Source organism: Mastacembelus armatus, chromosome 23 (assembly GCF_900324485.2).
Source record: "Mastacembelus armatus chromosome 23, fMasArm1.2, whole genome shotgun sequence".
NCBI lineage: Eukaryota > Metazoa > Chordata > Actinopteri > Synbranchiformes > Mastacembelidae > Mastacembelus > Mastacembelus armatus.
The window spans coordinates 6,792,787-6,804,075 of record NC_046655.1 but is presented as its reverse complement, the minus strand read 5'-3'; the positions used below and the strand labels follow the sequence as shown (position 1 = coordinate 6,804,075).

Here is an 11,289-nt window from a genome sequence, read left to right as displayed (position 1 = left end):
CGGAGCTCTGCTGCCCCCGTCAGGACGGGAGTGGAAGTACAGGGGTCTAAAAAATAAAAGCTGCTGGGACTGGCATGAGAAAGCAAAAACAGCTGTTCTGCTTCCACCTGTCACTGCGCCACTTGTGTTGTAAAGCCAAGTTATCATTGGCTGTACGCAGATTGCAATATACAACATTTACCGCCCAAACTGCCTTTAGTTTAATGCTCCAGTTCATTGCATGATCCTACAACAGAGCCCCAGGACTGATCAGCAATTTGGATTGTGGTAAGGCTGAATCAATGATTCACATTTAGTTTGTTAAGTACACAGTATATACAGTATTTTTACAGACTGTTCAGGAATGTTGTACATGCATCTAAAATTGTTCTAAATTTCATATTACTTACTAAGTATTACTTTGTGTCATATAACAGCACCAAAGTTGTATTGATTTATATGCTCTATATAATTAAGGGTTAAAAAATCAAAAGGTTCATTTGTCACATACATAAGAAATATGGACAGTGACATGATCTGTGCATGCTTCTAAGGTTGGGCTTAAAGAGGAGTGTGGAAAATAAGGATTACATAAAAAAGAAACATGCAAATACAGGTTCAGGACAACAGGTTAAAAATATATGAAAAGTTTTTGTCACAAATGCAAATAAAACAACATTAAAAATGTATTTAGGATTACAGAGGTGGATGAAACAAAGAACAACAACAAGAAATAAATGAAAAAATATATTATGATCAGGTTTGAAAAAGTATGTCAGAATGTTTTCATGTTGAAATAGGTTTTTAAATATTAGCTTATTCTTTTATGGTCACACTTAAGCACATGATGGAATCTGTATCATGGTCAAAGAGGCTAGATGAGTGGGTTGATACAGACGTATGAGCAACTGCAGCTCAGAAGCAGCTGTGATGTAAATTTCAATGAACTTCAGATTTGGAGGGAAGCAGCGTAATATGATGACGTCTGTCTTGCGTCACTTGGAAACTTTATGGGATAGAAGTAGTTTCAGCATTAAGAGTCATGAATTCATTCGACATAGCTTATCCATAATGTCAGTTTAGAGAGAGATCACCAGCAGATAAGGACTCATAAAGAGAGAAAGAAACACACACCGATAGAGAGAGTGAGAGAGTGAGGGAGGGAGGGTGGAAGTTGTGTTTAGGGTGCATGCGGAGAAAGAGTGAATGAAAGCTGAAGATTGGAGAAGAGAAAGGGAGAGAAGTGCACAGCAGTTGGAGGTGTTTCTATTCTAACTTAATTAAACATTAGATAAATCCCTTCAAGCCTGGAGAATCAGCTCAGAAAGGTTAGTGCAGACTGTCAAACCTGGACATACGGCACACCACAGTGCTTTGGCGGTTATACCAATGGATACTATTATAGCAGCTTTTGTGTCAATATGCTCCCATTTCACTCATCAACCCATGGAAACTGTGCAACACAAGGAGGTAAGAAATACATATATATGTGTTTATATAGATGATATATTGCATATTTGAAAATATGGAATGTTGAAAATTGTTCATGTGATTTCATTGTCTGATTACAGAAGAAAAAAATAATATTATTTAGTATATTTTTTTCAATGTGCAGCCCGAGAAGGTTTACTGTCTCATCACACAGTAACTATTTATCTGGAGGCATTTTTTTCCCAGCTATTGCTGCTTTAATGTATTGAGTTCCTGTGCTCGTGTGCACTGTCATCTGGACAACATATCAAGTAAACAAATGATGACACCAGCTCCAGATCTGGGAAATTACCCAGGCACTATCTCAGAGACCAGTGAACTTTGAAACATGGCCCTTAGAGATGTGAAAATATGAGAGTCACAAAGAGGAGAGCAGAGCATTTTAGTCTCTGTGAGGGTCAAAGGTCGGTGTCCTGTGAGAACAAAGCAGTAGAATACAGATCACACAGCCGTATGATAAAGGAAAAACAGCAGAGAGAAGAGTGATTCAATCACACAAGAGCTCCCTAATGACTGCACCCGGTTCCCTGTCTGTCATCTCTTTCCTTGATTCTTCCCAGCTGGCCCCTGAATACTCAACCGAACATGTCGGTTTTGCTGAGGACTTTAATCTCATATTGATCTGCTAAGAGAAAGATTTTTGCCTTGAACAAAGTAACTGTATTGTCAAATTTAGACAACTCCATCTCACTTAGAAAATGCCTTTTTTTTAAAAAATTAATCATATGACTGGTCAGATTTCTTTATTTGTTTTAAGGTTAAAACTGCTCTAAATTAAATAAAGATTTGTCTTGCTGAAAGGCCTAGAGCCAAGCAGGAAATTATCTTTACAAAAATGTTGATATCCAAATTCTGAATGCTTCACTCAACAAAAGCAGGTAATCAATGAAAGCACTGACTATAGATGCTCCTCTCTGCCCCCCTCTCAGGCGTACAGTGATCATGGAGACTGCTGAGAGAATGAAAACAAGCCAAGATTGCATCAACTCGACTGTCAACAGGTTTGTACCACAAAAGGTTTATTGGTGAAGGATTCTCCTTTTAGAAAATGGACGATATACCTCTCAAATTCCTCCCAAGCCTGAGAAATAATTAACAGGACTTAGGTTGCACTTTACTCATCACGTCCATTAAGGAGAAGTCAGTAAAGGTCTTTGAACTTTAGGGCTTCCCATTTCCTCCCGTTTATTTATTAAAACATAACGGTTTGATGAAATGGGCCTCAGTCCAACTATGTGTTTATTTAGCCAGGCCGATGAGAAGAAGATGCTCATACATTGGCTTGTCCTCTGGCATTTACTCTCAGGCTGAACTTTCCCACTGTCACCAGAAAAAAATTGAGTGTCCCCCCTAACTGGCAGTGACAGTGACCATATTGGGAAGTTCAAGATAACTAGTATTTTTATTGCATTTTACCCTGTTGAATTAAGGCAACTGATATATTTATGATTTCCTGAAGAAATCTGGAAAACACTGGTTTGCATTTTCTATAGCACAATGACAATGAGATGTCAAATGTGTATGTTTGAATGGATTTTTAAAAGCATGTTATTTAATACCCTCATCTACAAAAAAACTGGAGATGATTGCAATATTTTTGTCATACAATTGAATTGGTTGAGTCTGTATTGCAGTGGCAGAAACAAATAATGTAAAACTCAACAGAAGTGCTTTTCGTTGTGTGTTTAGGCTGAAGAAGGGCTGTCTCAGTGGGAGAAGTGGTTTCCATATTGTTTCAGTGAAAAACAGGGGAGCTGGGCAAAGAGGAGAGGGTGTACCAAAACTCCCCTTCACCTCGTTAGACAATCTGAGCAACCAGAGGGGAGATTCACCCATGATGGCGCAAAGGAGGCCGACCTTTGACCCTCACAGCAACACACTGTTCGTAGGCAACAAGCTGCCCAAATCCAATGGAGGCAACATTAAAGACAGGATTTCTCTTTGGGAGGGGAAGGAACCCACTCATTCACCCATTACCTCAGGTTCATCAAACCAATGCACTAATGAGAAAAGGACAGACTCCCTTGCAATAAGCAACAGTAAAACTACTGATGGGCTGAGTACAGATAGTTGCAGGGGAACGACACATATGGAAAAGGAAAATATTGGGAAAGAGAATGTAGGAAAACTTGGGGATTCAAGGCCTTGTTCATCTGTTGAAACTGGGAAACAGCTAAAAGGGACACTGAAGAAGAATAAGGCGAGTGAAACCCAAAGAGAGGAGGATTGTAGAAGAGTGGCTCACAAAGAAAAGCAAGACCACGAGAAAGAGAACGTAGAAAAGCTTGGAGATTCAAGGCCTTGTTCACCCACAGTGACGGTGCAGCATCAGGGTGGGACTCTGAGGAAAAGCAATGACAAGACGGCAGTAGAACAAACCACCCAGGAGAAAAGAGCCGTGTTTACGCTCTTTAAAAAGCTGGAGGCTATGGGGGAAAACCACGGGAAAACCCTTCCAGAGCTTGGAAACTACTTCAGCCCGCAGAGGAAGGACAGGCAGGTAGAAGCGATCAAAAAAGACTCTGAAGCGATCATTAAGAACGGTGCAGGGAGATCCTCTGGGGCCAGAGAAGGAAAGCCGCACCAAGAGAATGTGTACACAGAGCCAGGGATGCCCCCCATCAACCCAGTCCCCAAACCCAGGCGCACCTTTCAGCATCCAGCTGTGCTCCCAGTGGAGAAGAATCAAAGGCAGGGGAGAGGGCAGAGGAACCTCCCTCCACTGCCCTCCATCTCCACACGAGACTCATCAAAACCTCCTTCTGGTGTTTACTGGAGACCCAAGGGTGACAGAGTCAGAGAAAACATCAACAGGTATCAGAAAAGTCAGTTCCTTCCAGATATAGTAACTAGAGCTAAAGCAACATTAGATCTGAGGATGAGTTAATTAACATATACTTTTGTAATATATTCTAATTTATTCTGTTCTGTTCATCATGACAGAAAGTCCTTTGAGTTTGAAGACCTTACAAGCCCAACTAGTCCTCTCTTCTCCCACTCTCTGTCCCAGGAACATCACTATGAAGACATCCTGGGTTAGACATGTCTATTACACATCATTTTAAAAACAATAAAAAATGCTAAAAATACATGAAATGCACACAGTCTTTTGTTCTTTCTGCAGACTTGTCCAAGGAGAACCCATATGAGGACATAGAGCTGGAGAGTCAGTGCTCCCAGCAGTCTTTGCCCTCCTCTCCTGGTGCAGATACTACAAAGGTTCCTGCAGAATAAGCCCAACATAACCCTTTATATAGACAAGACTTCTGAGGTAAATGATTAGGGAAATATCTGAAATGATTGTTATGCATGCAGGCCTCGAGACCTGGCTTCTTCAGGCAAAATTCAGGTAAGAGCTTTAAGCTGCTGGACCTGCGGAGAGCCAACCAGCAGATCCACGGTGCCAGCAGTGGAGGTGTTTCCTCTCCACCCCAGCTCAGCCGTCCCTCAACCCCAACAGGGCCTGAACACACCGCCTGGCTTCCTGGCGATTCCTACAGCCGCACCTGCCGTAGAATACCAACGGTGTGTGTATTTCTGAGCTGTACATATATTTCGTCATGCAGAATCCCTTATCTAGAGTAGAAGTTTCACCTTAAAACCTAAAAACTAAAAATAAATTCAGCTGTAATTCACTGATATGTTATAAGATATTCTCACACTGAGTCATGGGTTTTTCCAACAGGTTGTGTTGAGGATAAACAGCATCTTTGAGGCTCGGATTGGGAAGAAGCATCTAAGAAGGATCTATCACTACGCTGAGACAAGCTCAGGAAGAGGTGATGCTGCCATCTTAATGAAGTGAAGCTTTCCCCCCTCTAATGTATTTTCTGATGACTTTAGAAACTTGACTTTTGTTTATAGTAACAGATGAGAACAGTGACTCTGAGAGTGAAGTTGAAGAACGAGCAAAAGGTAGGAACGAGCACCACAGAACGCCCCCCCCCCCCCTTTTTTACATGTTTAGACATCTTCAGTTTTACCCATACTCTGTTACTTTCCTCTCTCTCAGCTCACCGTCAGCGCCTTGTGTCCGTCCAGTCCGCCCTGAGCCAGCAGAGCCAGACCCAGGTCCACTACAATGGTACAAACACCAGAAACAGCTCTCTGGAACAGGAGGTCCACCAGCGCAAACTCTTTGAGTATTTCCTGGTTGTGTCACTGCAGAAGTCAAAGGCTGGTGTCCACTATCTGCCGGAGGTCACACAGCAGTTCCCCCCAAAGGTCAGGAGCAGAGAAAGAAGGGCCTAATGGCTTATAGGCCATAGTCATTTTGCTGAGAATTAAAGTACAGCCGGCAGGAAAAAGTCTCATTCAGAACAAATCCAGGAATTCAACTTTAAAAGTTTAAGATCTTTTAAACCTGAAATAAGAAAAGAAATGAGATGTTTAGATGGAAGCAAAATTACAACCTGCCATAATCCAAAACTTCAAGCTTCAATTTGTCCCTAAAACCGTGCAAACTTCTTCCAGTTAATGAAGGACACATATGCATGCTTATTGATGGAAACAAAGACAAAAAGGTGGAAGTTTGGTCTGTTGTTGTCTTGCAGTTGGAGCGAAGTTTCAAGTTCATGAGGGAGACGGAGGATCAGCTGAGGATCATTCCTCAGTTCTGTTTCCCTGATGCTAAAGACTGGGAGCCAGTTGAGAATTTCCCAAGGTCAGGTTACACATTTAGATTACAAACTGCCTTATATCAAGCTTTTCCTTATAATTTCAATTTAAATGAATGGTCAAAATAATTTTGGCCTTTAGCAGCTCAGAAAACTTACTCTTTATTTCCACTAGAAAACTAACCATTTGATCCATGACTTACATGAATGGTGATGTAAAAATATTTCCCAGAAGAATAAACACAAAAATAATAAATGTCATTATTACAGTTTGTGTGTATTTGCTGTTTGTTTTTATGTATTAACTGTGGCTCGTCCCTTACAGTGAGATGTTCTCCTTTGTTTTGACTGGAGAGGACGGGAGCAGGAGGTTTGGATACTGCCGGCGTTTACTGGTAAATAAAAATGAATCCAATAATGAATAGCAGAGTGTGGTGCTACTGGACAGGAAGTGGCTAAATACCGCAGTGACGGCTGAATAAATAAGTACGCCAAAATAGTCAGAGCGCCTGTGGGAAAACAGTCCATCTCAGAGTCTGGGAGGAAGTGTGTGAGACTGGGAAGAGTGTCTGTGTGTAGATACAGCATATTTTTGTGTGTTTGCATTTTTCATTTCGCCTGTTGAAGTATAGATGAATGAATTCTCATTTTGTAAAGATTTGTATAGCCAGAAATAGAGTGAGGAGATTTTCTAACTCAAGCTTTGGGATATTTTCATATTGTAACAAAGATATTACATTACTTTCCATAGGGATGTAAAAAAAAAAAAAAGGAAGGTATTTTTATACTTATAGTAAATTTTTTATCATATGCCGATAACCTTCTACACTGAATTTGTCAAGATTTTGAGTCAAAAAGCAGCAACAAATAAGTTTCTCCCTTTTCAGCCCAGTGGAAAAGGCAAACGTCTTCCAGAGGTTTACTGTATTGTCAGTCATCTTGGCTGTTTCAACCTGTTCTCCAAGGTAATTCACACCAACCTTTTCCCAGTGATCATATTATTCAAAGAAAAGCAAATAAGCACACATGTAAAGGGTGTGTTTGCATGTACCAAAGGTGTTGGATGAGGTGGAGAGGCGGAGGGCTCTGTCTCCTGCTCTGGTGCAGCCCTTCATGAGAGCCATTATGGAGGCTCAGTTTCCAGCTCCAGGAAGAACCATCACCATCAAAACTTTCCTCCCCGGCTCGGGCACTGAGGTGAGGGACGCTGGGGGACATCGGGAGTACCAGCTGAAATTTAGATCACAGAATTACTCCATTAGAGTTTCAAGTTGCTCTCTACTGTGATAAGGTGACTTTAGTGCTTGTGGTAGCTGTAATCATTTTTAGGGGGAGGAGAATGTGAATTGAAATATTGTGGTGGACAAATTTAGGTGTTTTTTTTTAATTTAGAGTAAGTTTTTCACCAATGACCTTTTTCAGATTTTTCAGGTTAAGAAATGATCTTGAAAAACCTAAAAAAAATCCATTACCAATAAAAAGAAATACATTAAGGGGAGAAAAGGAAGGCTCTTGGTGTGTGAAACACTTTAATTCTTATCCATCCCACTTCCCAGCTGATGGAGCTCTGTCGACCCTCTGACTCCCGCCTGGAGCACGTGGACTTTGAATGTCTGTTCTCCTGTTTGAGTCTGCGGCTGCTCCTCCGGGTGTTCGGCTCTCTGCTGCTGGAGCGAAGGGTCATCTTCACCGCTGACAAACTCAGGTCGGTCAGACCCCCTGCAGGGTTTGCAAACACCTCTTAAAAAAACCAGGTTGCCCTGAACACCTGTTTCTGTGATTATTGAGGATGCAGATATTAGACAAACACAACAGGGATGTTTTCAGGGTGGTCTTGTCCCACATTTTTAAATACATATAAGACAACCCCAGTTTTATTCAGGGAACATGCCAGAGAGATATTTTAGGGGCAGCTTGTTCGGGTTATTGTGCTGGGGCCAATTTTTCTGTTCTCCAGGAGGAAGCCAGTGGGATTCAGAAAGAGTAGTCACAGTAGTAAAGGACAGGAATGCAAAGTTGAATGAAGCAAATGAATGAAGTATGTAGCCTTGTTTTGCTTTCTGAAAAATGCTGTTACTACAGGGACTATTCAGTGTTCAGACTATTAAGACTATGCTGCCCTCATGTGGTGAGATTGAGCAATGCACTATTTTTTCAGTGGCCCTGTTCTACTGTACCTGCTCCACTTTCTCCCAGCTTCCTCTCTTACCTTCTACTTTTTTTTTACATCTGCTCTTCTTTTTTCATTTTTCTCTCTCTTCCTGTTTTCCTTACCTTGCTGTCCTCACTCCCAGTACCCTCTCCCAGTGCTGCCATGCAGTCGTGGCACTGCTTTACCCCTTTGTGTGGCAGCACACTTACATCCCTGTGCTGCCCTCAGCTATGCTCGACATCGTGTGCACCCCGACTCCATTCATCGTCGGCCTGTTGTCCAGTTCCCTTCCACAGCTCAGTGAACTGCCCCTGGAGGAGGTCAGAGAAAAACACTGGTTCCTGTTTATTTTCAGATGTGACCACATTTGTCACATAAATACATTCATTCAAAAAGGGCTTATAATATAAATAATAATTTAGGATTCCTGTGAGCAGGTTCTGGTTGTGGATCTTGGGAACAGTCGATTTCTCAGACAGGTAGGACTCTGTGTGTTTCTGATGGTTCTGCATGATCTGTATAAATGTGGAAGAAATTATTTCATCCTTTAAAGTGATATCCTATCTGGTCCTTTTCCTTGTAGTTAGATGATGAGGACTCCATCCTCCCGTCTAAGCTTCAGTCAGCCCTGGAGAACGTTCTAGAGAGGAGAAGAGAGCTCGCAAATGAGAGAGGAGGTGACACCCCCAGTGGTAAGACATAAGTAAACAGGTCATAACAAACTATGAAAATATATGTAGATGTAGCTCTTTGATCATCAGCACCCTGCAGAGGGATTGTTGTACATATGCTACATGTCTGCTTCCTTCCTTCCTTTTCAGACCCTGGACATCTTAGCACAATTGTGTCTGAGGCCTTTGTTCGTTTCTTTGTGGAGCTGGTAGGCCACTATCCACTCTTCATCATTGGCGAGCGGGAGGATGGCTACTCCTCCTCGTCGTCTTCCCCAGCCCCCTGCTTTTTCCAGCGGGGGGGATTTCGTAAAGCGACCCCATCTAAGACTGTGCGTCGCTTCCTGGAGGCCTTCATGGAGACCCAGATGTTCGGCTGGTTCATCCAGGAGAGAGAGCTCCACAGACAGGCTCTGAGAGGTACAGAGGTGCAGCAGCTAGTGCAGGTTCACAGGGATTTGATCCAGTGGTTCATGATTCCTTCTCTGTCCTCAGGTCTGTTTGAAATGAGGGTGCAGGAATATCTCGATTCGATCAATGAGAATGAACACCGAAGGGTAAACAGGTTTCTCAAAGGCTTGGGTAAGTATGTCTCTGAGCTATTAGCCAGGGTGTCAAACTACAACATTAGGTGCATTCTCACCTTAAACCACTCTTTTCCTTTGTTTTAGGAAACAAAATGAAATTTCTTTCCAAGAAATAATACAACTACAACTGCACAAAATGAGACCAAGTAAAGCAGAAGCAGCACAGGAACAAGAAAGGACTTCAAGAGCCACAGAAACCCAATATGAAGGATGATTTAGTGCTTTTTCAAAGCAGCTTGTCATCTATGTCAGTGAGTGACATTTTCACTCATTGACACATTGAAAATTTCGTTCCTCATATGCTACAGTTTGGTAGTCACCCTGTGCATACACTCTAAATTGACCTGTAACAGTCAAGGGACTTTCTAAATCCAACAGGGGGCAGTAGTATATTTTCCTCAGATTAGATCATCTTGACTCTGCTTTTTAATACTTCAGTTTTCTTTTACTTATACCAGTGGCAACATCACAAGTGGTTTGACTTTGACAAGTAAATAAATATTTTCTGTTTGCTATTTAAAGTGTTAAGATTTTGTCTTGATGTTTTTTTTTTTTGTTTTTTTTTTTCTTTTCTCCATCCAGCAAATGTCCAGGTCTCATATAATCACTGCATTACATGTTTAGAGTTTGGTTGTCATTTTTGTAAACTTTGTAAATCTATTTCTGCAAATTATAAATGATCACATTATTTTATGGTAAATACATAATAAATCCAATATCCATGGTTTTACAATATGGTTTTTGTTACACACTGGAAAATGCTGAGAGGCAACTCAAAGCCAAAGGAGTTGTGTTCACTCAGCATTTGTGTGCCAGTTTTACACAGTGAGTAATCCACATACCACCCATTTGCTAACCATTCAGTGCTGTGTTTCTATGTTTCAAGTTATTTGGTCTTTTTACTACAAAGACTTTTGGTTCAGAGCTGGTGGCGACATTGTTATTTTAATCTCTGAGTCATAGAAACAAAGCAGATTTCTAGTCCACAAAGAGAAAATCGCATTTTTGTCAGCATGAAAACCTAACACAAGTGCAGAGGAGAGTAGTGTATTGTCTGAGGAATAGTGCGCTTCATTCACACCTGCTGTGCAAGCCTGAAGGCCCTTCGGGTAAGGTGCAACACCTACCCCTGTCACCTTTTTAGTGGTGATTTCACACAAACACATCTGCTGACGCAAATGATGCATACACACAGATGGACGGAGTAAAAAACACATAAAAGGCTTTGTACACACACAAAATCATTGCAAACGCTCTATTCCAGCATTCCCAGCTGGTGGTAAATGAACTTCTGTAGCAGCCACAGGCTGCACAAAAAAATCTGTGCAGTAGCTAATGTGAAAAACCACTTGATTAAAAAGACGTATATCTAAACTGAGAGTGCGTGAAGTACTGTATAAATTAAATGATCAATTATTACAGTAGCTGTTTGCCCAAAGTGCTGGACCAAAGAATTTTAGCTGAAAAAATAGAAAGCTACAGTATAAATAAAAAAACTGATGTTATTAGGGTGGAAAATGAATAAACATAACACCAGACTAATGGATAAACAGCTGAAATTGAAAAAAGTATTTGTAAATGGTTAGAGCACAGCCAAAAGCAATAAATGGTTTTTATAATAAGCTAAAAGTGGATAACAGTGGAATTGATGTGCTGGACGGCTACGAACAACCGGAATAAAAAGCAAAACTAATGGATAAATAGTAATAATGGCTAGAAATGGATAACAGCTGAAATAAACATTAGATAACGGTATGTGATAAATGGTTAAACATCTAAGAAAAAAAAAAAAA

The 11,289-nt window shown here is 41.1% G+C and overlaps 1 protein-coding gene across 2 annotated transcripts; it reads left to right on the top strand.

Annotated features, from left to right (window-relative positions):
- Positions 1 to 1,163: 1,163 nt before the first annotated feature.
- LOC113142230 (DENN domain-containing protein 2A-like) lies at positions 1,164 to 10,011 on the top strand. Of its 2 annotated transcripts, none has more exons than XM_026327141.1 (20): positions 1,164 to 1,449; positions 2,400 to 2,471; positions 3,160 to 4,284; positions 4,414 to 4,505; positions 4,595 to 4,689; positions 4,786 to 4,995; positions 5,156 to 5,249; positions 5,341 to 5,385; positions 5,483 to 5,694; positions 6,024 to 6,133; positions 6,412 to 6,481; positions 6,974 to 7,051; positions 7,143 to 7,283; positions 7,643 to 7,791; positions 8,381 to 8,558; positions 8,676 to 8,717; positions 8,822 to 8,930; positions 9,060 to 9,329; positions 9,405 to 9,491; positions 9,581 to 10,011. In XM_026327141.1, the coding sequence occupies exons 2-20, from the start codon at positions 2,413 to 2,415 to the stop codon at positions 9,610 to 9,612; spliced, it is 3,198 nt and encodes a 1,065-aa protein (XP_026182926.1). In that variant the 5' UTR covers positions 1,164 to 1,449; positions 2,400 to 2,412; the 3' UTR covers positions 9,613 to 10,011. The 2 variants fall into 2 exon arrangements, with proteins under 2 accessions (XP_026182926.1, XP_026182925.1); XM_026327140.1 differs by having other exon boundaries at positions 5,335 to 5,385.
- The last annotated feature ends 1,278 nt before the right edge of the window (positions 10,012 to 11,289 follow it).